Raw genomic sequence first — 25,212 nt, 5'->3', positions numbered from 1 at the left:
CTGACGGTTTAATGGACGGAAGTTATTCACAGTCAACGGCTGAAACTCGTTGGTCTCATATTCAGCTTTTCCCGGTTGAGTCTTTTCGGATTCGATATCCGCTGCAGTTTCGGTTTCAGACTCGGTCTTGGGCTTCTCGCTTGGAAGAATAATCGTCCTTGTGGCGGTAGCGGTTGTTTTGGGGTTCGATTCTGTCAAATCAGTTGCGAGATCGCTAACGACGCCTTCATTTTCTGGCAGATCTAACGGAGTACGAGCATGTGAGAGTGCAAGAATAAAGAAGAACACTGTGACGGTGAGGAGGAGATGCTTGCCCATTTTGTAGAGTTAATGAAAATGTGATGGCAATTTGAATAATTTATATACGAAGGTAAGATGATAAAGATTGGGCAGCTTGTTTGTGGAATGTTGACTACGAAAGGATTGAAAAACGGGCAGCGGGAAGCACGACTTTCCAAACACGTGTCAGGAGTAGAGGACTTGCGGTTCGTTCGGCTCTGTGTCTTGATGTGTGTTTGGGTTCACATTTGAATTTTAGCAGTTGCAACTTGGAGGAAAGTAACCAGTGAACCCATATATTTGATAGGTGTGACTCCTGTGAGCGATATTCTGGGGGTTTTTTTGTTACTTTCTAAACCTTGAGGAGGTAATGTAACCCTTGTAACTTGTAGGCTTAGCGTACACGATAATAGGTTGACATTTCTCGACGATAGTTACTGGCTGGGTGCTGCCCGAGATTTTTTTCAATAGGTTCGTTATTCATTATATTTACTTCTTTGCCATCAGAATCGTCTTCATTAGAGCGAAATATTTCAAATTTGACATAGGGGAATGGGGTGAAAAGTAATTGTGTGAGAGACAAGTGGGAAGTGACGTCAGTGGGGACGTGTCCTCGGACCTCGTATGAAAAAGAACGCGTTAAGGAAATTGACCAAAGAACGTGGGATGGGTGGTCGGGTGGTGATCAACTTATTTGTAACAGCCACGTGAAATGATCTCATTCCATTAAACCATTAGAAAATAAGGAGTGAATTGAAAGGTTAATTACTTAATTAGTTAATTGTAAGCCTACTAGGCACTAGCTTGCACGTGGGTTGCTCGTGATTTGAGGCGGGATATTTTGTATTTATATCCAAATCAATTTTGTTTCTATGTCTTATTTTTTTTTTTTTATAAACATGTTGTCGGAACTAATTTATACATATTTTAATTAATTATTCGAAACTCTAAAATATTAATAAAGTAAATTCAATTGCTACTCTTATCAGCAATTAAAAAATTAATTTAGGACTTCTTGAATAATTTATTTATGAGTCTATATCAAACTATTTAATCACTCAAAGATAGTTAACCTTACAATTACATAATGCTATCTCTTGTTTGAATTGTTTTTGTCTCATGTCCTGAATTTACTGGGTTGTTATAACAGTGTATATATATAATTAGGTTTTTTGCTCTTTTTGAGCTAGTTTTTAGGTTCGAATTCTACCGAAACCGAATACAACTAAGATCATAATAGAAAAATAAGGTAATTAAACTAATATTCTTGATTAATTGAATTTCCAACAAGATTGTATATTCACCACCGCACAACTCCTATTAGGGGTGAGCATGAGTAATGGATAGAATCAGAACTTACGGGTGGATCGAAACCTACCTGAAATCGACATTGTGCTTGCTAGTGGGTTCCGGTTCCATTTTATTGGAACCAACACTATGCTATTCTTGTCCCGGTTCCCACAGGTTTCAGAACCAAAACCTGTGAAAAGAACTTGAAGCGAATACTCGGCTTGGAACATGTTTGTGTTTTGGTTTTATTTGAGAAATTTTATATTAATTGTGATGAATTGATTAAATTCAAGTGTTACCTGAAGATTAGAGGATTTATGAGTCACATTGGATACAAATGAATGAGTAATCAAAAGTTGAAAACTACTAAATATGGGTTTTCTTAATTTGTTAGGGGTGTATTTATAAATTTTTAAGATATTTTTGTCATTTTTTAAACTAATAGGGGGTAATTCGATTCCTTTTTTTGAGAAATTGCACTATACAATTCTGGTTCTGATTTTCCCAAAAAATATAAGGTATCCCAAACGGTTCACCCCTAACTCCTATTTGTAATTCAATCTCTTGATGGTCAAGGTTGACTGGGCCTCTTCTTTATCTAATAAAATTAAAAAGAAAAGGTTAATTGGGCTTGCCTCAGACTTGGGCTCGTCAGATACCTTGGGCTGATTTTTGTATTTCGTCCCTCGTTTAAGAAACATTACCGCTGGCATAAACGCTAACAATCAAACGCTCATGATATTCCAATTTGTAAAGAAGAATTTGACGTAGAGTCGGCTATGGTAGAATGACAGACACAGAATTTGAGAATCTTGGTAACAAAACAAAGAAATTTAATAAGCCAGGACAACCAATCATATTGGTTTATCAAAAAATTCGGTGGAGAATTTCAATGGACTTCTTCTCGGGATCTTCTGAATCCAGAAGAACACAAAACAAAGTACCAATACCCTGTTTTCGATGTTATCCATGAAGGAAAAAAACAACCAAAAAGGTCCATCAAAAGGCCACAAAAAAGCAACCCACGGTTCCAAAACTTTATGCACTTCACTTCACAACCCTCTCTCGAATATGTTGTCCATTACAGAACGTAGAAGGAGCTTCAAATACGGAGATCAAAGCAACTCAGGATCGGGATCCATTTATGAATACGAGGACTGCTTAATTGGGCTCATCGATGATTTATCGTTGGTTTGTTGTGGGAATTATCTTGGGAAACAAATGACGATGAAGGAGGTGGTGAGATCATCGGTTGGGGTGATGGGAGAGAGCCCTTTGGGGATGACTGAAAAGGTTGTTTTGTTGAAGAGTCAAATGTTTGCTCTGAAGAGGTTTAGGAAGACGATTGTTCACAGAACCGAGTTCGGTAAAAGAGTTGAGAAATTGGCTCAGGTTAGCAAAAAGTGTGAGTATCTTGTGCCTATCGCAGCTTATTTGTATACCAAGAGGATCAAGTTTATTCTCTATGATTACTATCCCATGGGAAGCCTCGCTGACCTTCTTGCTGGTGAGTTTTCTATATATAACTACTTAGAAATCTCTTAATTTTAATTAACTTTAGGTTAATAAAAACATGTCTACTGATTCAGGTGGAAGGAAGTACGGCCATACAGCCTTGAATTGGAATCAACGTCTGAAGATTATTCTCGACGTTGCACGAGGAATAGAGTTCATACACAAACAGAATCCAAATGGAAGGAAGACGAAAATGAACGTTCATGGGAACATAAAATCCTCCAATATCATGATAAATATCGACCTCTCCGCCTGTTTATCAGATTACGGCTTCACCCAACTGGCGGAACGCGTTGAAGTTCCTGGCAAACGGCAAGTAAAGCCTCCTCAAGTGCCGGCTTACAACATCTACTGTGAAGAATTGTCTCAAAAAGGTGACATATTTAACTTTGGTGTAGTTATAATGGACATACTAGCAGGGTCCAGGTTCCCAACTTTCAAGAGGCTCATAGTAGAAATGAAAGAAGATATTAAAGAAGGCAAAGTCGATTTTTTTGAATTTGATCTTGACCCCAGAGAGAGGATGCGAGCTTCGCAGATTTTGGATATTGCATTGGGATGTATAAGCCAGCCACCCGGGGGAAGGCCTTCAATAGAACAAGTTCTACTCTTTATTGGAGATGTTATAATTAAGGAAACTTAATTGCTTGAATAAGTTTTATTATGTCAAGGGTCTTTAATTTTCACTGTAAAAAAGCATATATAGATGCAATTACTGAGGGAATTTCATTGTGCATGTTATTAAATTAATTGAAGTGATAAGTATATTCATCCTTTTGCTAATTGTGATCGTGATTGCAAAGCTAGAATTAACTTTGGGATTAACATATGAAAATCAAATTAATTTAAGATGTATTTATTTTTCTTAAGCTATTTCACTGATAGTTACCGTGACTGACTCAAGAAAGTTGTCACCACAAGACAACTACATCGATCCCTAGTGTTTAACGATGATTTGTGACATAAAAAAGAGACATAAGAAAGCATGCATCTAAGTATGCATTTGTCTACTGTGAGTGAACGGCTTCTTCTCACCCAATAGTTTGCCTTAATGACATTTTCTCACCCAAAGTTTATATTCTGTTAATACCAAAAATACAATTCACTTTCTCAGACGGTGTTCGGCAAGTTATCAAGAGTAAAGATAAGAAGACTAGAGATTGATGAATCAAATGGTGATGATAAATTGAATATTTATAGCTTAAATCAGTCAAAAACCAGCTAAGAACAAGAAACCCTAATTTTACAGTGATCGACAATCGATAAAAAATCAGGTGTCGAAGTAAGAGAGATTTTGTAGAAATGAAATCAAAGGTTTAAATGGTAGTCACTGAGAGAATTTTTATCATCAGAATCGACTTTAGGTAGTAATGAAATATAAATTTTGGGTGGAAAAATGATAGTTTAAAACTTTTTGGATGAAAAAATGACAAACCTTGGGTGGGAAAAAGTCGTTTACTCTACATTAATTTATTAATGTACATAAGTTTTGTTAAACAAGGTGGAAAAATTATATTATAAAATAGAAGATGCATTTATTATCAATTAAATTACATTTCCCTACGTTAAAAGCAAAGGATTGTCCACCATAATAAGTTTTGATAATTGAAGACCATTTTTGGATTGAAGGGTTTGTCCAAAATGATACAGAGAGAGAAAGAGGACCACCAAGTGACTGACAGCAAAACACACGAGTAATTATTTACAATTTTTTTTTTTATGAAATTCCACACACGGACTGTAGATCTGTCAATTATCTTGCAGATCTATGCCTCTCTCTTTAATTTTATAGGTATACCTATGAGGGGTCCCCTCCTTCCTCTTCTTTGTTTCACACGTGGAGGTTTCTGGATGGTGTTTCCCCCACACAATACTAATTTACTGTACCTTTCGGTCCAAGATCGTACACTTAAAATCTATCTAATATGGTATTCAGACAATTAGACCAGAGGCTGAATGTTGGAGAAGGAAAACTAAAAGGAAAAGTAATAGTAGAAAACTGTAATGCAGATAAACTGTTATCAAAATATCATGTATAGCTACTGTTCAGCATTTAATTAATTGCTTAACATATGATGTCTGTCCTTTCATTGTTAATCTCTCTTTAAGTTTGAGAAATTTTCCCCACAGGTGAAAATGGGACAATTGATGGTCAAGGAGCCATCTGGTGGAACATGTGGAGGCAAAGAACTCTTCCCTTTACAAGACCCAATCTCATAGAATTAAGAATTCTAGAAGATAATCATTTCCAATGTGATCTTTCAGAATTCTCCTTTTGGAAATCCATCCTGTTTATTGCAGGTAATCACCAAAATTAGTTTTATTATCTAAATACACTGAACTCATTACTATAATGTGATATGAGGTTGTCCAGATGTGTTGGTGTTACTTGTAGAAAGGCACTGATATTTAACTGTTTTCCGGTGGCCATTCACGTAAATGAAATGAAAGATTGGGTCTTGAATCAATGAGAGATTTGAATTTGTAATAAGAGCTACATTAGAAGCTCAGAATCCAAGCTAGAAAATAGTCTTAAAGTTGGGTTGCCCTGCACATTCTTGTTATTGGATTTCATAGTGCCGTTTACTGTCCAATAAAACGAATTATGAGCTGATTTCATTATCCTGAATGGTGAGAGACTAGAAAAATTTTCTCAACCATCTTTGAGTTCTACCCAGTTCCTTTTGATTCAGCTGAATAATATTACAGGTAGAGTTGAAACTGGTTGATGTTTCTTCTTCTTGCAGCAATGTCGTTATCCGATATGTTACTATCTTGGTCCATTAGACTCTCCCAATACTGATGGAATTGACAGGTATTTGCTTTTGTGCAAAGTTGTTATGATATCTTTTGTCTCTGGTTGTTTGTCAATATAACCACACATACACACACATGAGCAGAAATTCTAGAATTGCCAAACATTATCCTAATGTGACAAGAACAACAGACAGAGTACTTGCAAGCTGCTAGAGTCTGGCATTGTAAGTACATGCTGCCAACAAAAGGAATAGAGCCTGGAGATACTTATTGTGATTTATATGCAGTGTTGTCTATTCTCATCTTGTAAATGCAAGATTTGTTGTTCGTTTATTTTTTCCTATACTCCATATAATGGTAAGAAGTATACCCAATAGATGGAACAAACCTTTGTAGCAACTTTGTGCAATAGCTAACGATGGATAAACAGTTTAGGGTTTAGGGTCATTTGTTATTTCTGTTCATGCAGTTCTTGTAGTTCCCCCTAGGACCTAAGCGTCTTTCACTTCTATGGATATACACATTCAATACAGGGGTTTTAGAAAGCATGATAAATATTGAGCATGGTCATTTTTAATTTCTACTGAATCAAAATTTCATGAATGATTTGCCGATTCAAGCTCTATGTATGCGATAGAAGACTCTTACATCTCTACTGGGATGATCTTGTGGCTGTGAAGAGTGGATGGGTGAATATGGAGATAATTATGGTCGTCCTAGTTCTGGCATCGTCATCAGGGAATTAAGATCGTACCATTTGCTGGATAGTTGGTTGGAAGTGAAACCTTGCGGAGTAGAGAATGTCTTCGGTGAGACATTAACCTTTACAATGTGGGAGTTGGTATACATGTGAAGACAAACATTGGTAGGGGAGGATTTATAAGAAATATCACGTGTCTGGTGTGATATGGAAGGTGCCAGGAAGGGAATAAAAATAGAGGAGATGTTGGCGATCACCCGGACGAGACTAACCTAGCTTCCTAGTCGTAAAGGGCATCACAATTAAGAAGTTTGGGGTGTGAAGGTCCTAGATTCGGTTCAAAAAGGCTTGAAGAACTCTCCCTTCACCGGAATTTGCCTCTCCGACATTAACCTTCATGGTGTCAAAGGACCAACATCTCCTCCTTTCAGTGCTCTGATATAAGTGGAATGCTTATCAGGTAAAACCATGGCCTTGTTCTGAACTGACAGCTCCCAACAGACTGGCTCATGTTCTACTTACGTCTGAGTTGTTATTTATTTTTCATCTCAATTCAAATTATTAATAAAGTTTGATGAGTTATGCATCAATTCAATGAATAATATCACTTTCGCAACATAATCTCCAGAAATAAATCATAATTCAAAGCGAAGAGAAAGAACAATCCAACAAGTATAAACTACAAAAGATCGATAAAAGAAACATGCTAATGCACGTATATCTCTACATCTTCGACAGACGTAAAATTATTTATTACGACACAAACATACATACAAGCAAACCAGTAACTCAACAACTAATGTAGAACACTCGCACACAATCCTAAACAAGGTGGTGCATCAGCATCAGCATCAACTATAGTATTCATTTTCTAAAAATGATTCAAGAACTTGCGGATCTTCACCAAGAATCCACGCTCGTGTTCATGTCCTTCTCTCCCCTCCTCGCCTCTCCTCCATGTGGTGGTGATGGTGGTGGTGGCGGTGGAAGTGATGTAGCCTCTTGAAGTCCTCACCCCCTCGCTACGCCATCATCACGCCAGAATGGGAACTGGGCCCACTCGTATCTCTGTGTGATATAATACACCCACCTCGCGGGGCTCATAACTCCTTCCTCAACTGATGATGATGACATCAACATGTCGTTACCATACGGTATCTCGCGATGAGGGAACCGTGATGGTCCCCATGGCTTGCCGAAACGGTGCTGAGGCAGGGGCGAGGTGACGGTGGTGGAGCGATGGACGTGAGGGAACTGACGGTTAATGGACGGAAGTTATTCACAGTCAACGGCTGAAAACTCGTTGGTCTCTATTCAGCTTTCCCGGTTGAGTCGGATTCGATACCCCCTGCAGTTTCGGTTTCAGACTCGGTCTTGGGCTTCGCTTGGAAGAATAATCGTCCTTGTGGCGGTAGGTTGTTTTGGGGTTCGATTCTGTCAAATCAGTTGCGAGATCGCTAACGACGACTTCATTTTCTGGCAGATACGGAGTACGAGCATGTGAGAGTGCGAGAATAAAGAAGAACACGGTGACGGTGAGGAGGAGATGCTGCCCATTTTGTAGAGTTAATGAAATGTGATGGCAATTTGAATATTTATATACAAGGTAAGATGATAAAGATTGGGCAGCTTGTTTGTGGAATGTTGACTACGAAAGATTGAAAAACGGGCAGCGGGAAGCACGACTTCCAAACACGTGTCAGGAGTAGAGGACTTGCGGTTCGTTCGGCTCTGTGTCTTGATGTGGTTGGGTTCACATTTGATTTTAGCAGTTGCAACTTGGAGGAAAGTACAGTGAACCCATATATTGATAGGTGTGACTCCTGTGAGCGATATTCTGGGGGTTTTTTTGTTACTTTCTAAACCTTGAGGAGGTAATTGTTAACCCCTTGTAACTGTAGGCTTAGCGTACACGATAATAGGTTGACATTTCTCGACGATAGTTACTGGCTGGGTGCTGCCCGAGATTTTTTTCAATAGGTTCGTACATTATATTTACTTCTTGCCATCAGAATCGTCTTCATTAGAGCGAAATATTTAAATTTGACATAGGGGAATGGGGTGAAAAGTAATTGTGTGAGAGAAAGTGGGAAGTGACGTCAGTGGGGACGTGTCCTCGGACCTCGTTGAAAAGACGCGTTAAGGAAATTGACCAAAGAACGTGGGATGGGGTGGACGGGTGGTGATCAACTTATTTGTAACAGCCCGTGAAATGATCTCATCCATTAAACCATTAGAAAATAAGGAGTGAATTGAAGGTTAATTACTTAATTAGTTAATTGTAAGCCTCTAGGCACTAGCTTGCACGTGGGTTGCTCGTGATTTGAGGCGGGAATTTTGTATTATATCCAAATCAATTTTGTTTCTATGTCTTATTTTTTTTTTTATAAACATGTTGTCGGAACTAATTTATACATATTTTAATTAATTATTCGAACTCTAAAATATTAATAAAGTAAATTCAATGCTACTTTATCAGCAATTAAAAAATTAATAGGACTTCTTGAATAATTATTTATGAGTCATATCAAACTATTATCACTCAAAGATAGTAACCTTACAATCATAATGCTATCTCTGTTTGAATTGTTTTGTCTCATGTCCTGAATTTACTGGGTTGTTATAACGTGTTATATATAATTAGGTTTTTTGCTCTTTGAGTAGTTTTTAGGTGCAATTCTACCGAAACCGAATACAACTAAGATCATAAAGAAAAATAGGTAATTAAACTAATATTCTTGATTATTGAATTTCCACAAGATTGTAATTCACCACGCACAACCCTATTAGGGGTGAGCATGAGTAATGGTAGAATCAGAACTTACGGGTGGATCGAAACCTACCTGAAATCGACATTGTGCTTGCTAGTGGTTCCGGTTCCATTTTATTGGAACCAACACTATGCTATTCTTGTCCGGTTCCCACAGGTTTCAGAACCAAAACTGTGAAAAGAACTTGAAGCGAATACTCGGCTTGGAACATGTTTGTGTTTTGGTTTTATTTGAGAAATTTATATTAATTGTGATGAATTGATTAAATTCAAGTGTTACCTGAAGATTAGAGGATTTATGAGTCACATTGGATAACAAATGAATGAGTAATCAAAAGTTGAAACACTAAATATGGGGTTTCTTAATTGTTAGGGGTGATTTATAAATTTTTAAGATATTTTGTCATTTTTAAACTAATAGGGGGTAATTCGATTCCTTTTTTGAGAATGCACCTACAATTCTGGTTCTGATTTCCCAAAAATATAAGGTATCCCAAACGGTTCACCCCTAACTCCTATTTGTAATTCAATCTCTTGATGGTCAAGGTTGATGGGCCTCTTCTTTATCAATAAAATAAAAAGAAAAGGTTAATTGGGCTTGCCTCAGACTTGGGCTCGTCAGATACCTTGGGCTGATTTTTGTATTTCGTCCTCGTTTAAAAACATTACCGCTGGCATAAACGCTAACAATCAAACGCTCATGATATTCCAATTTGTAAAGAAGAATTTGACGTAGAGTCGGCTATGGTAGATGACAGACACAGAATTGAGAATCTTGGTAACAAAACAAAGAAATTTAATAAGCCAGGACAGCCAACGTATTGGTTTATTAAAAAATTCGGTGGAGAATTTCATGGACTTCTTCTCGGGATCTTCTGAGGCTGAATTCTTCATTCCCAACGGGCATCTAAAGCTAAAGAATACCTATAAAATTGAAAAGGAATAAACATATATTAGATAAATAACTCTTTAAAGAGGCCCACGCCTTGTGACGCGTCACCTCCACTCGTTCACACAAGCTCTCCCTGACTCCCAGTCCCACGCTCTTTAATAATCTTTCAACTCCATTACTCACTCTCTGTCCCTGAAGACAATCGCTTACAGACAAATCCAATCCCTTCTTTGCTCTCTATCTCCAAGCTCCGACTCACCTTTTTTAGGTGTCCGACGAGTTTCTTCAGCTTCAAACAGGTCTCTTTTTCGTTGACAATTTAGCTCATTCTTTCCTTCCATCAATAAACAAATGGAGATCTCTCTCTCTTGGCTATAATTTTGCCGCTTTCTTTTTATGTAACTATTTTTATTTCCAGATCTATTTTTTGTACCTTTCTCTTTGTATGCTCTTCCTCAGTTAAAGCACTTTTTGTACCAGTCTTTTTGTCACTGTATTTATAAATATAAGTAATAAGATTTTCGCTCAACTGAAGTTCGTATAAACAATTTTTATTTATCTTCTGAAGTCTGAATTGTCCTTCTGAACCTCCAAAATTACGAAAATGCTTCGGTTTTTGCTCTCTTTTTCTGTTATTTTATCGTATTTTAGTTGCTTCTCTCACGCGAGCGTGATAACGTGCTCCGGGATAGTACCGTTGAGGTACCGAAACGATAAGATATCGATCACCGATTTCGGGGGTGTCGGTGACGGGAAGACGTTGAACACGAAAGCTTTTCGTGAGGCGATATATCGTATTCAGCATTTGGGGAGAAGAGGTGGCACGCTTCTTTATGTGCCTCCTGGGGTATACTTAACCGAAAGTTTCAATCTCACTAGTCACATGACTCTTTATTTGGCTAGAGGTGCGGTTATCAAGGCCACGCAGGTAACTCATTTACTATGATCTGGTTTGGAGTTAAATTTGATACCACAAAAAAGAGTTAATGTGAGCAATAAATACTAGGACATGTCGGTGAATTTTTAATAATTCGTTGATATTGAACAGTATTCTGCAATTATTGTACTTGTTATATGCAATCTGAATCGTTTAAAAATGGACTGTTTGATTACAACATTCTAGAAGTTATGCTTATAAATGGCTTATTTGTCTTCCAAAATTGTATTTGTTACATGCAACGAAATGCGAAACGTTTGCTGGTTGGTTATTGGCAAAGATTACACATGCTTGCATAAATATTTTATGGGTGAATCTTGCCTTTGTTGATATCAATTGGTTGGATTTGGAATTGGGTTAATATAAATATATTTACATTTTTTTGTGTGGTCTTGAGTACTGTGATGTAGTTGACACTTGACATGTCTATTAGTTGGATCATTGTATTGGCTGAACCAGAGTGATTAAGTAAAAAGTCGTGGATGAAGAGATCTGAATGAATTTTGGTGGGTCCATAGCAAAACTGTCGGGTCTATGTAGCATGGTGGCATGTGCAACGCATTTAAAGAATTAACAATTCTGCTAGTTGGGCTGCCAAATAGCTGGCGGATGATGTTCTGTGTCTATCGTGATATAAGGTTAAGAGTATAATATTTCTTGGTCCGCTACCATGCAAAGTTTGTGGATACAACTCATGGCTTTGATAATGACAATTCTGATTATTATTTTTTTAAATAATTAAACCATGCCTCTATTAAGTAATAAATTCTATATGGTTAAAAGATAAATACAATGGAGAGAAAAGTAACTTGTGAAAATTGTTTATTGTCAAATGGTTACATAACCTTAAAATTTAAGCCCTTGAAGCTTACTTTATAGGATCTTTCTTTTTCTCACTATCACTGGATCATGTCGGCTACTAAGTTGGGATCAAGATCTGTCTGTAAAACTTAGGAATTTCTTTTATTCTATTTGTTACTCAAAATGAGGGACGAACTTAATTATGCTAAACTAAATCATTGGCTTTAATTTTATTGGTTAAATAACATTGCTTTTAACTTCTTTGGCCTCGGATTGCTAACCCGTTGAATTATTGTAAGCAAACAATGACTTGTGTAAGTGTTGGTAGGGGAGGGAAAAATGTCTTATTTATGTTGGATGCTAGCTGTAGTAAGATGGGATGAGGCTTTTGTCAAATTTAATACAGCATATACGTTATTTACACACTTTTACCTATTAATCTTGTAATGTTTGTGCTTATGGATAAAATTCTTTCAAAATGATCTCAGTTTTGTCACATTGGCTTCCATGGTAAGGTGGGGTTTATGTTTAACTTTCATCCTTTCTTGATTTTCAGGATACTCAGAATTGGCCCTTAATTGCTCCCTTGCCATCTTATGGAAGAGGGAGGGAGCGCCCAGGAGGAAGATATATGAGTTTTATTCATGGAGAAGGACTTCGTGATGTTGTGATCACAGGTGGGTTCCAACAAGATCATGATTCTATTGTGATGGCTTGTAATGTACATTAGTAGACACCTTTCCTCTGTACACCTTAAAAATCTTATCTAATATGGTATTCAGACAATTAGACCAGAGATGCTGAATGTTGGAGAAGGAAAACTAAAAGGAAAAGTAATAGTAGAAAAGCTGTACTTGCAGATAAACTGTTATCAAAATATCATGTATAGCTACTGTTCAGCATTTAATTAATTGCTTAACATATGATGTCTGTCCTTTCATTGTTAATCTCTCTTTAAAGTTTGAGAAATTTTCCCCACAGGTGAAAATGGGACAATTGATGGTCAAGGAGCCATCTGGTGGAACATGTGGAGGCAAAGAACTCTTCCCTTTACAAGACCCAATCTCATAGAATTTAAGAATTCTAGAAGCATAATCATTTCCAATGTGATCTTTCAGAATTCTCCTTTTTGGAACATCCATCCTGTTTATTGCAGGTAATCACCAAATATTAGTTTTATTATCTAAATACACTGAACTCATTACTATATATGTGATATGAGGTTGTCCAGATGTGTTGGTGTTACTTGTAGAAAGGCACTGATATTTAACTGTTTTCCGGTGGCCATTCACGTAAATGAAATGAAAGATTGTGGTCTTGAATCAATGAGAGATTTGAATTTGTAATCAAGGAGCTACATTAGAAGCTCAGAATCCAAGCTAGAAAATAGTCTTAAAGTATGTGGTTGCCCTTGCACATTCTTGTTATCTGTGGATTTCATAGTGCCTGATTTACTGTTACCAATAAAACTCGAATTATGAGCTGATTTCATTATCCTGAATGGTGAGAGACTATAGAACTTTTCTCAACCATCTTTGAGTTCTACCCAGTTCCTTTTGATTCAGCTGAAATAATTATTACAAGGTAGAGTTGAAACTTGGTTTGATGCTTTCTTCTTTCTTGCAGCAATGTCGTTATCCGATATGTTACTATCTTGGCTCCATTAGACTCTCCCAATACTGATGGAATTGATCCAGGTATTTGCTTTTGTGCAAAGTTGTTATTGATATCTGTTTGTCTCTGGTTTGATTTCTAAATTTAACCACACATACACACACATGAGCAGAAATTCTAGAATTGCCAAACATTATCCTAATGTGACAAGAACAACAGACAGAGTACTTGCAAGCTGCTAGAGCTCTGGCATTGTAAGTACATGCTGCACAACAAAAGGAATAGAGCCTGGAGATACTTATTGTGATTTTATATGCAGTGTTGTCTATTCTCATCTTGTTAAATGCAAGATTTGTTGTTCGTTTATTTTATTCCTATACTTCCATATAATGGTAAGAAGTATATACCCAATAGATGGAACAAAACCTTTGTAGCAACTTTGTGCAATAGCTAACAATAGGATAAACAGTTTAGGGTTTAGGGTCATTTGTTATTTCTGTTCATGCAGTTCTTGTAGTTCACCCCTAGGACCTAAGCGTCTTTCACTTCTATGGATAATACCACATTCAATACAGGGGTTTTTAGAAAGCATGATAAATATTGAGCATGGTCATTTTTAATTTCTACTGAAATCAAAATTTCATGAATGATTTGCCAGATTCAAGCTCTAATGTATGCATAGAAGACTCTTACATCTCTACTGGAGATGATCTTGTGGCTGTGAAGAGTGGATGGGATGAATATGGGATAAATTATGGTCGTCCTAGTTCTGGCATCGTCATCAGGCGAATTACAGGATCGTCACCATTTGCTGGAATTGCAGTTGGAAGTGAAACCTCTGGCGGAGTAGAGAATGTCTTGGCTGAAGACATTAACCTTTACAATGTGGGAGTTGGTATACATGTGAAGACAAACATTGGTAGGGGAGGATTTATAAGAAATATCACGGTGTCTGGTGTGTATATGGAAGGTGCCAGGAAGGGAATAAAAATAGCAGGAGATGTTGGCGATCACCCGGACGAGAACTTCAACCCCAATGCTCTCCCAGTCGTAAAGGGCATCACAATTAAGAATGTTTGGGGTGTGAAGGTCCTAGATTCGGGTTCAATAAAAGGCTTGAAGAACTCTCCCTTCACCGGAATTTGCCTCTCCGACATTAACCTTCATGGTGTCAAAGGACCAACATCTCCTCCTTTCAAGTGCTCTGATATAAGTGGAGTTGCTTATCAGGTAAAACCATGGCCTTGTTCTGAACTGACCAGCTCCCAACAGACTGGCTCATGTTCTACTTACGTCTGATTTGTTATTTATTCATGTAATTTTTCAACTCAATTCAAATTATTAATAAAGTTTGATGAGTTTATGCATCAATTCAATGAATAATATCACTTTCGCAACACATAATCTCCAGAAATCAAATCATAATTCATAAAGCGAAAGAGAAAGAACAATCCAACAAGTATAAACTACAAAAGATCGATAAAAGAAACATGCTAATGCACGTATATCCTTCTACATCTTCGACAGACGTAAAATTATTTATATACGACACAAACATACATACAAGCAAACCAGTAACTCAACAACTAATAGTAGAAACGCTCGCACACAATCCTAAACAAGGTGGTGCATCAGCATCAGCATCACTATAGTATTTCATTTTCTAAAAATGATTCAAGAACTTGCGGATCTTCACCAAGAATCCACGCTCGTGTTCATGTCCTTCTCTCCCCTCCCTCGCCTCTCCTTCCATGTGGTGGTGATGGTGGTGGTGGCGGTGGAAGTGATGTAGCCTCTTGAAGTCCTCACCCCTCGCTACGCCATCATCACGCCAGAATGGGAACCTGGGCCCACTCGTATCTCTGTGGTGAAACTTCACCCACCTCGCGGGGATCTCATGAACCTCCTTCTCCTCAACTGATGATGATGACATCAACATGTCGTTACCATACGGTATCTCGCGATGAGGGAACCGTGATGGTCCCCATGGCTTGCCGAAACGGTGCTGACGGCAGGGGCGACGGTGACGGAGTGCGAGCGATGGACGTTGAGGGAACTGACGGTTTAATGGACGGAAGTTATTCACAGTCAACGGCTGAAACTCGTTGGTCTCATATTCAGCTTTTCCCGGTTGAGTCTTTTCGGATTCGATATCCGCTGCAGTTTCGGTTTCAGACTCGGTCTTGGGCTTCTCGCTTGGAAGAATAATCGTCCTTGTGGCGGTAGCGGTTGTTTTGGGGTTCGATTCTGTCAAATCAGTTGCGAGATCGCTAACGACGCCTTCATTTTCTGGCAGATCTAACGGAGTACGAGCATGTGAGAGTGCAAGAATAAAGAAGAACACTGTGACGGTGAGGAGGAGATGCTTGCCCATTTTGTAGAGTTAATGAAAATGTGATGGCAATTTGAATAATTTATATACGAAGGTAAGATGATAAAGATTGGGCAGCTTGTTTGTGGAATGTTGACTACGAAAGGATTGAAAAACGGGCAGCGGGAAGCACGACTTTCCAAACACGTGTCAGGAGTAGAGGACTTGCGGTTCGTTCGGCTCTGTGTCTTGATGTGTGTTTGGGTTCACATTTGAATTTTAGCAGTTGCAACTTGGAGGAAAGTAACCAGTGAACCCATATATTTGATAGGTGTGACTCCTGTGAGCGATATTCTGGGGGTTTTTTTGTTACTTTCTAAACCTTGAGGAGGTAATGTAACCCTTGTAACTTGTAGGCTTAGCGTACACGATAATAGGTTGACATTTCTCGACGATAGTTACTGGCTGGGTGCTGCCCGAGATTTTTTTCAATAGGTTCGTTATTCATTATATTTACTTCTTTGCCATCAGAATCGTCTTCATTAGAGCGAAATATTTCAAATTTGACATAGGGGAATGGGGTGAAAAGTAATTGTGTGAGAGATAATTGGGAAGTGACGTCAGTGGGGACGTGTCCTCGGACCTCGTATGAAAAAGAACGCGTTAAGGAAATTGACCAAAGAACGTGGGATGGGAGTGGACGGGTGGTGATCAACTTATTTGTAACAGCCGCGTAAATGATCTCATTCCATTAAACCATTAGAAAATAAGAAGTGAATTGAAAGGTTAATTACTTAATTAGTTAATTGTAAGCCTACTAGGCACTAGCTTGCACGTGCTTTGCTCGTGATTCGAGGCGGGATATTTTGTATGTATATCCAAATCAATTTTGTTTCCACGTCTTTTTCATTTCAATTTTCAATCCAACAGTATTCTTCCAACGCACACCTGTTTCAACGAGGAGCTGTGCCAGCTTAAGTCAACCCAGGAATCAATCTCACAATTTTTTTATTTTTTATAAACAGGTTTTCGAGCCAATCTACTCGTACCTTAATTAATTATTTAAAACCCTAAAATTATCATAAGATAAATTCAATCACTATTTTTATTAGCAATCGAAGAATTGATTCAAGATTTTTTGAATAATATACTTACGAGCCTATATTGAATTATTTAATCACCCAAAGATAATTAATCTTACAATTACATAATGTTATCTTCTGGTGGAATTGTTTTTGTCTCATGTCCTCAATTTAGTGAGTTGTTATAATAGTGTATATATATAATTAGACTTCTTGCTCTTTTTGAGTTAGTTTAGGTTCGAGTTCTACCCATTACTCATGCTCATCTCTAATAGGAGTGGTGCGGTGGTGAAGATACAATCCTGTTGGAAATTCAATTAATCAAGAATACTAGTTTAATTACCTTATCTTTCTATTATGATCTTAGTTGAACCAACACTGTGCAGTTTCGATCCCGATTCCTACAGGTTTTGAAATCAGAACTAGTGAAAAGAACCTAAAGCGGATACTCGGCTTGGAACTTGCTTGGAACATGTTTGTGTTTCGGTTTTAATTGATAAATTTTATGTTAATTGTGATGAATTGATTTAATTCAAGTGTTGCTTAGAGATTAAAGGATTTATGAGTCACATTGAACACAAATAAATGAGTAATCAAAAGTTGAAAACTACTAAATGTGAGTTTTCTTAATTTGTTAGGGGTTAATTTGTAAACTTTTATCTTCCCTTTACAAGACCCAATCTCATAGAATTTAAGAATTCTAGAAGCATAATCATTTCCAATGTGATCTTTCAGAATTCTCCTTTTTGGAACATCCATCCTGTTTATTGCAGGTAATCACCAAATATTAGTTTTATTATCTAAATACACTGAACTCATTACTATATATGTGATATGAGGTTGTCCAGATGTGTTGGTGTTACTTGTAGAAAGGCACTGATATTTAACTGTTTTCCGGTGGCCATTCACGTAAATGAAATGAAAGATTGTGGTCTTGAATCAATGAGAGATTTGAATTTGTAATCAAGGAGCTACATTAGAAGCTCAGAATCCAAGCTAGAAAATAGTCTTAAAGTATGTGGTTGCCCTTGCACATTCTTGTTATCTGTGGATTTCATAGTGCCTGATTTACTGTTACCAATAAAACTCGAATTATGAGCTGATTTCATTATCCTGAATGGTGAGAGACTATAGAACTTTTCTCAACCATCTTTGAGTTCTACCCAGTTCCTTTTGATTCAGCTGAAATAATTATTACAAGGTAGAGTTGAAACTTGGTTTGATGCTTTCTTCTTTCTTGCAGCAATGTCGTTATCCGATATGTTACTATCTTGGCTCCATTAGACTCTCCCAATACTGATGGAATTGATCCAGGTATTTGCTTTTGTGCAAAGTTGTTATTGATATCTGTTTGTCTCTGGTTTGATTTCTAAATTTAACCACACATACACACACATGAGCAGAAATTCTAGAATTGCCAAACATTATCCTAATGTGACAAGAACAACAGACAGAGTACTTGCAAGCTGCTAGAGCTCTGGCATTGTAAGTACATGCTGCACAACAAAAGGAATAGAGCCTGGAGATACTTATTGTGATTTTATATGCAGTGTTGTCTATTCTCATCTTGTTAAATGCAAGATTTGTTGTTCGTTTATTTTATTCCTATACTTCCATATAATGGTAAGAAGTATATACCCAATAGATGGAACAAAACCTTTGTAGCAACTTTGTGCAATAGCTAACAATAGGATAAACAGTTTAGGGTTTAGGGTCATTTGTTATTTCTGTTCATGCAGTTCTTGTAGTTCACCCCTAGGACCTAAGCGTCTTTCACTTCTATGGATAATACCACATTCAATACAGGGGTTTTTAGAAAGCATGATAAATATTGAGCATGGTCATTTTTAATTTCTACTGAAATCAAAATTTCATGAATGATTTGCCAGATTCAAGCTCTAATGTATGCATAGAAGACTCTTACATCTCTACTGGAGATGATCTTGTGGCTGTGAAGAGTGGATGGGATGAATATGGGATAAATTATGGTCGTCCTAGTTCTGGCATCGTCATCAGGCGAATTACAGGATCGTCACCATTTGCTGGAATTGCAGTTGGAAGTGAAACCTCTGGCGGAGTAGAGAATGTCTTGGCTGAAGACATTAACCTTTACAATGTGGGAGTTGGTATACATGTGAAGACAAACATTGGTAGGGGAGGATTTATAAGAAATATCACGGTGTCTGGTGTGTATATGGAAGGTGCCAGGAAGGGAATAAAAATAGCAGGAGATGTTGGCGATCACCCGGACGAGAACTTCAACCCCAATGCTCTCCCAGTCGTAAAGGGCATCACAATTAAGAATGTTTGGGGTGTGAAGGTCCTAGATTCGGGTTCAATAAAAGGCTTGAAGAACTCTCCCTTCACCGGAATTTGCCTCTCCGACATTAACCTTCATGGTGTCAAAGGACCAACATCTCCTCCTTTCAAGTGCTCTGATATAAGTGGAGTTGCTTATCAGGTAAAACCATGGCCTTGTTCTGAACTGACCAGCTCCCAACAGACTGGCTCATGTTCTACTTACGTCTGATTTGTTATTTATTCATGTAATTTTTCAACTCAATTCAAATTATTAATAAAGTTTGATGAGTTTATGCATCAATTCAATGAATAATATCACTTTCGCAACACATAATCTCCAGAAATCAAATCATAATTCATAAAGCGAAAGAGAAAGAACAATCCAACAAGTATAAACTACAAAAGATCGATAAAAGAAACATGCTAATGCACGTATATCCTTCTACATCTTCGACAGACGTAAAATTATTTATATACGACACAAACATACATACAAGCAAACCAGTAACTCAACAACTAATAGTAGAAACGCTCGCACACAATCCTAAACAAGGTGGTGCATCAGCATCAGCATCACTATAGTATTTCATTTTCTAAAAATGATTCAAGAACTTGCGGATCTTCACCAAGAATCCACGCTCGTGTTCATGTCCTTCTCTCCCCTCCCTCGCCTCTCCTTCCATGTGGTGGTGATGGTGGTGGTGGCGGTGGAAGTGATGTAGCCTCTTGAAGTCCTCACCCCTCGCTACGCCATCATCACGCCAGAATGGGAACCTGGGCCCACTCGTATCTCTGTGGTGAAACTTCACCCACCTCGCGGGGATCTCATGAACCTCCTTCTCCTCAACTGATGATGATGACATCAACATGTCGTTACCATACGGTATCTCGCGATGAGGGAACCGTGATGGTCCCCATGGCTTGCCGAAACGGTGCTGACGGCAGGGGCGACGGTGACGGAGTGCGAGCGATGGACGTTGAGGGAACTGACGGTTTAATGGACGGAAGTTATTCACAGTCAACGGCTGAAACTCGTTGGTCTCATATTCAGCTTTTCCCGGTTGAGTCTTTTCGGATTCGATATCCGCTGCAGTTTCGGTTTCAGACTCGGTCTTGGGCTTCTCGCTTGGAAGAATAATCGTCCTTGTGGCGGTAGCGGTTGTTTTGGGGTTCGATTCTGTCAAATCAGTTGCGAGATCGCTAACGACGCCTTCATTTTCTGGCAGATCTAACGGAGTACGAGCATGTGAGAGTGCAAGAATAAAGAAGAACACTGTGACGGTGAGGAGGAGATGCTTGCCCATTTTGTAGAGTTAATGAAAATGTGATGGCAATTTGAATAATTTATATACGAAGGTAAGATGATAAAGATTGGGCAGCTTGTTTGTGGAATGTTGACTACGAAAGGATTGAAAAACGGGCAGCGGGAAGCACGACTTTCCAAACACGTGTCAGGAGTAGAGGACTTGCGGTTCGTTCGGCTCTGTGTCTTGATGTGTGTTTGGGTTCACATTTGAATTTTAGCAGTTGCAACTTGGAGGAAAGTAACCAGTGAACCCATATATTTGATAGGTGTGACTCCTGTGAGCGATATTCTGGGGGTTTTTTTGTTACTTTCTAAACCTTGAGGAGGTAATGTAACCCTTGTAACTTGTAGGCTTAGCGTACACGATAATAGGTTGACATTTCTCGACGATAGTTACTGGCTGGGTGCTGCCCGAGATTTTTTTCAATAGGTTCGTTATTCATTATATTTACTTCTTTGCCATCAGAATCGTCTTCATTAGAGCGAAATATTTCAAATTTGACATAGGGGAATGGGGTGAAAAGTAATTGTGTGAGAGATAATTGGGAAGTGACGTCAGTGGGGACGTGTCCTCGGACCTCGTATGAAAAAGAACGCGTTAAGGAAATTGACCAAAGAACGTGGGATGGGAGTGGACGGGTGGTGATCAACTTATTTGTAACAGCCGCGTAAATGATCTCATTCCATTAAACCATTAGAAAATAAGAAGTGAATTGAAAGGTTAATTACTTAATTAGTTAATTGTAAGCCTACTAGGCACTAGCTTGCACGTGCTTTGCTCGTGATTCGAGGCGGGATATTTTGTATGTATATCCAAATCAATTTTGTTTCCACGTCTTTTTCATTTCAATTTTCAATCCAACAGTATTCTTCCAACGCACACCTGTTTCAACGAGGAGCTGTGCCAGCTTAAGTCAACCCAGGAATCAATCTCACAATTTTTTTATTTTTTATAAACAGGTTTTCGAGCCAATCTACTCGTACCTTAATTAATTATTTAAAACCCTAAAATTATCATAAGATAAATTCAATCACTATTTTTATTAGCAATCGAAGAATTGATTCAAGATTTTTTGAATAATATACTTACGAGCCTATATTGAATTATTTAATCACCCAAAGATAATTAATCTTACAATTACATAATGTTATCTTCTGGTGGAATTGTTTTTGTCTCATGTCCTCAATTTAGTGAGTTGTTATAATAGTGTATATATATAATTAGACTTCTTGCTCTTTTTGAGTTAGTTTAGGTTCGAGTTCTACCCATTACTCATGCTCATCTCTAATAGGAGTGGTGCGGTGGTGAAGATACAATCCTGTTGGAAATTCAATTAATCAAGAATACTAGTTTAATTACCTTATCTTTCTATTATGATCTTAGTTGAACCAACACTGTGCAGTTTCGATCCCGATTCCTACAGGTTTTGAAATCAGAACTAGTGAAAAGAACCTAAAGCGGATACTCGGCTTGGAACTTGCTTGGAACATGTTTGTGTTTCGGTTTTAATTGATAAATTTTATGTTAATTGTGATGAATTGATTTAATTCAAGTGTTGCTTAGAGATTAAAGGATTTATGAGTCACATTGAACACAAATAAATGAGTAATCAAAAGTTGAAAACTACTAAATGTGAGTTTTCTTAATTTGTTAGGGGTTAATTTGTAAACTTTTAAGATATTTTTGTTATTTTTTAAACTAATAGAGGGTAATTCATTTTCTTTTTTTGGGAATTTACACTATACAGTTTTAGTTTCGGTTCCCTTGAAAAATATAGGATACCCGACGTTACTCACCCCAAAAAATACAAGGTACCCGACGTCGCTCACCCCTAACTCCTATTTGTAATTCGATCTCTTGATGGTCAAAGCTGGCTGGGCCTCTTCTTTATCTAATAAAATTAAAAAGAAAAGGTTAATTGGGCTTGCCTCAGACTTGGGCTCGTCAGATTCTTTGGGCCGATTTCTTTGTATTTCGTCCGTCGTTTAAGAAACATTACTGCTTGCATAAAACGCTAAATATCAAACGCTCATGATATTCCAATTTGCAAAGAAGAATTTGACGTAGAGTCGGCTATGGTAGAATGACAGACACAGAATTTAAGAATCTTGGTAACAAAACAAAGAAATTTAATAAGCCAGGACAACCAATCATATTGGTTTATCAAAAAATTCGGTGGAGAATTTCAATGGACTTCTTCTCGGGATCTTCTGAATCCAGAAGAACACAAAACAAAGTACCAATACCCTGTTTTCGATGTTATCCATGAAGGAAAAAAACAACCAAAAAGGTCCATCAAAAGGCCACAAAAAAGCAACCCACGGTTCCAAAACTTTATGCACTTCACTTCACAACCCTCTCTCGAATATGTTGTCCATTACAGAACGTAGAAGGAGCTTCAAATACGGAGATCAAAGCAACTCAGGATCGGGATCCATTTATGAATACGAGGACTGCTTAATTGGGCTCATCGATGATTTATCGTTGGTTTGTTGTGGGAATTATCTTGGGAAACAAATGACGATGAAGGAGGTGGTGAGATCATCGGTTGGGGTGATGGGAGAGAGCCCTTTGGGGATGACTGAAAAGGTTGTTTTGTTGAAGAGTCAAATGTTTGCTCTGAAGAGGTTTAGGAAGACGATTGTTCACAGAACCGAGTTCGGTAAAAGAGTTGAGAAATTGGCTCAGGTTAGCAAAAAGTGTGAGTATCTTGTGCCTATCGCAGCTTATTTGTATACCAAGAGGATCAAGTTTATTCTCTATGATTACTATCCCATGGGAAGCCTCGCTGACCTTCTTGCTGGTGAGTTTTCTATATATAACTACTTAGAAATCTCTTAATTTTAATTAACTTTAGGTTAATAAAAACATGTCTACTGATTCAGGTGGAAGGAAGTACGGCCATACAGCCTTGAATTGGAATCAACGTCTGAAGATTATTCTCGACGTTGCACGAGGAATAGAGTTCATACACAAACAGAATCCAAATGGAAGGAAGACGAAAATGAACGTTCATGGGAACATAAAATCCTCCAATATCATGATAAATATCGACCTCTCCGCCTGTTTATCAGATTACGGCTTCACCCAACTGGCGGAACGCGTTGAAGTTCCTGGCAAACGGCAAGTAAAGCCTCCTCAAGTGCCGGCTTACAACATCTACTGTGAAGAATTGTCTCAAAAAGGTGACATATTTAACTTTGGTGTAGTTATAATGGACATACTAGCAGGGTCCAGGTTCCCAACTTTCAAGAGGCTCATAGTAGAAATGAAAGAAGATATTAAAGAAGGCAAAGTCGATTTTTTTGAATTTGATCTTGACCCCAGAGAGAGGATGCGAGCTTCGCAGATTTTGGATATTGCATTGGGATGTATAAGCCAGCCACCCGGGGGAAGGCCTTCAATAGAACAAGTTCTACTCTTTATTGGAGATGTTATAATTAAGGAAACTTAATTGCTTGAATAAATTTTATTATGTCGAGGGTCTTTAATTTTCACTGTAAAAAAGCATATATAGATGCAATTACTGAGGGAATTTCATTGTGCATGTTATTAAATTAATTGAAGTAATAAGTATATTCATCCTTTTGCTACTTGTGATCGTGATTGCAAAGCTAGAATTAACTTGGTATTAACATATGAAAATCAAATTAATTTAAGATGTATTTATTTTCTTAAGCAATTTCACTGATAGTTACCGTGAATGACTCAAGAAAGTTGTCACCACAAGACAACTACATCGATCCTTAGTGTTTAACGATGATTTGTGACATAAAAAAGAGACATAAGAAAGCATGCATCTAAGTATGCATTTGTCTACTTGTGAGTGAACGACTTCTTCTCCTTAATGACGCTTTCCCACCTAAAGTTTATATTCTATTAAAACCAAAAATACATTTCACTTTCTCAGACGTTGTTTGACAAGTTATTAGGAGCCAGGATAAGAAGACTGAAGGTTGATGGATCGAATAGTGGTGATCGATTGAATATTCATAACCTAAATCAGTCAAAAACTAGCTAAGAACAAGAAACCCTAACTTTACGGTGACCGATAATTGGTAAGAAATCTAGTGTCGGAGTAAGAGAGATTTTGTAGAGAGGAGACCAAATGTTCAAATGGTGGTGACAGAAAGAATTTTTATTATCGGAATCGGCTTTAAATAGTAACAAAATATAAAGTAGTAGTTTAAAACTTTTTGGGTGAAAAAGTAGCAAATCTTGGGTGGGAAAAAGTCGTTTACTCTACATTAATTTATTAATGTACATAAGTTTTGTTAAACAAGGTGGAAAAATTATATTATAAAATAGAAGATGCATTAATTATCAATTAAATTACATTGCCCTACGTTAAAAGCAAAGGATCGTCCACCATATTAAGTTTTGATAATTCAAGACCATTTTTGGATTAAAGGCTTTGTCCAAAATGATACAGAGAGAGAAAGAGGACCACCAAGTGACTGACAGCAAAACACACGAGTAATTATTTACAATTTTTTTTTTTGATGAAATTCCAGACACGGACTCCAGATCTGTCAATTATCTTGCAGATCTATGCCTCTCTCTTTAATTTTATAGGTATATCTATGAGGGGTCCCCTCCTTCCTCTTCTTTGTTTCACACGTGGAGGTTTCTGGATGGTGTTTCCCCCACACAATA

The 25,212-nt window shown here is 37.7% G+C and overlaps 4 protein-coding genes and 1 pseudogene across 4 annotated transcripts; all 5 read left to right on the top strand.

Annotated features, from left to right (window-relative positions):
- The first annotated feature begins 2,444 nt into the window (after nucleotides 1-2,444).
- On the top strand, nucleotides 2,445-3,802 carry LOC116129283 (probable inactive receptor kinase At3g08680). Its single transcript, XM_031415025.1, has 2 exons — nucleotides 2,445-3,076; nucleotides 3,159-3,802. The coding sequence occupies exons 1-2, from the start codon at nucleotides 2,530-2,532 to the stop codon at nucleotides 3,725-3,727; spliced, it is 1,116 nt and encodes a 371-aa protein (XP_031270885.1). The 5' UTR covers nucleotides 2,445-2,529; the 3' UTR covers nucleotides 3,728-3,802.
- A 1,207-nt stretch (nucleotides 3,803-5,009) lies between these two features.
- Nucleotides 5,010-7,069, top strand: LOC116129320 (annotated as a pseudogene).
- Nucleotides 7,070-10,296: 3,227 nt separating this feature from the next.
- On the top strand, nucleotides 10,297-14,926 carry LOC116129282 (probable polygalacturonase). The gene is made up of 5 exons (XM_031415024.1): nucleotides 10,297-11,131; nucleotides 12,498-12,618; nucleotides 12,923-13,097; nucleotides 13,568-13,638; nucleotides 14,214-14,926. The coding sequence occupies exons 1-5, from the start codon at nucleotides 10,808-10,810 to the stop codon at nucleotides 14,852-14,854; spliced, it is 1,332 nt and encodes a 443-aa protein (XP_031270884.1). The 5' UTR covers nucleotides 10,297-10,807; the 3' UTR covers nucleotides 14,855-14,926.
- Nucleotides 14,927-17,605: 2,679 nt separating this feature from the next.
- On the top strand, nucleotides 17,606-19,550 carry LOC116129319 (probable polygalacturonase; the record flags this gene model as incomplete). Its single annotated transcript, XM_031415069.1, has 3 exons — nucleotides 17,606-17,721; nucleotides 18,192-18,262; nucleotides 18,838-19,550. Coding segments are annotated over 3 exons (828 nt in total), but the record flags the coding sequence as incomplete, so codon positions are not given.
- A 3,160-nt stretch (nucleotides 19,551-22,710) lies between these two features.
- Nucleotides 22,711-24,095, top strand: LOC116129343 (probable inactive receptor kinase At3g08680). Its single transcript, XM_031415085.1, has 2 exons — nucleotides 22,711-23,359; nucleotides 23,442-24,095. The coding sequence occupies exons 1-2, from the start codon at nucleotides 22,813-22,815 to the stop codon at nucleotides 24,008-24,010; spliced, it is 1,116 nt and encodes a 371-aa protein (XP_031270945.1). The 5' UTR covers nucleotides 22,711-22,812; the 3' UTR covers nucleotides 24,011-24,095.
- Nucleotides 24,096-25,212: the final 1,117 nt, after the last annotated feature.

This window comes from Pistacia vera, unplaced genomic scaffold, assembly GCF_008641045.1.
Source record: "Pistacia vera cultivar Batoury unplaced genomic scaffold, PisVer_v2 Contig210, whole genome shotgun sequence".
Classification (NCBI taxonomy): domain Eukaryota; kingdom Viridiplantae; phylum Streptophyta; class Magnoliopsida; order Sapindales; family Anacardiaceae; genus Pistacia; species Pistacia vera.
The sequence above is the reverse complement of the archived record's forward strand: the minus strand, read 5'-3'. Positions and strand labels throughout refer to the sequence as shown.

Coding starts and splice junctions, on each gene's coding strand:
- LOC116129283 (XM_031415025.1), top strand. CDS start 2,530: ATGTTATCCATGAAGGAAAAAAACAACCAAAAAGGTCCATCAAAAGGC. Junction 3,077..3,158: donor CCTCGCTGACCTTCTTGCTG/GTGAGTTTTCTA, acceptor CTACTGATTCAG/GTGGAAGGAAGTACGGCCAT.
- LOC116129282 (XM_031415024.1), top strand. CDS start 10,808: ATGCTTCGGTTTTTGCTCTCTTTTTCTGTTATTTTATCGTATTTTAGT. Junction 11,132..12,497: donor CGGTTATCAAGGCCACGCAG/GTAACTCATTTA, acceptor CTTGATTTTCAG/GATACTCAGAATTGGCCCTT. Junction 12,619..12,922: donor TCGTGATGTTGTGATCACAG/GTGGGTTCCAAC, acceptor TTTTCCCCACAG/GTGAAAATGGGACAATTGAT.
- LOC116129343 (XM_031415085.1), top strand. CDS start 22,813: ATGTTATCCATGAAGGAAAAAAACAACCAAAAAGGTCCATCAAAAGGC. Junction 23,360..23,441: donor CCTCGCTGACCTTCTTGCTG/GTGAGTTTTCTA, acceptor CTACTGATTCAG/GTGGAAGGAAGTACGGCCAT.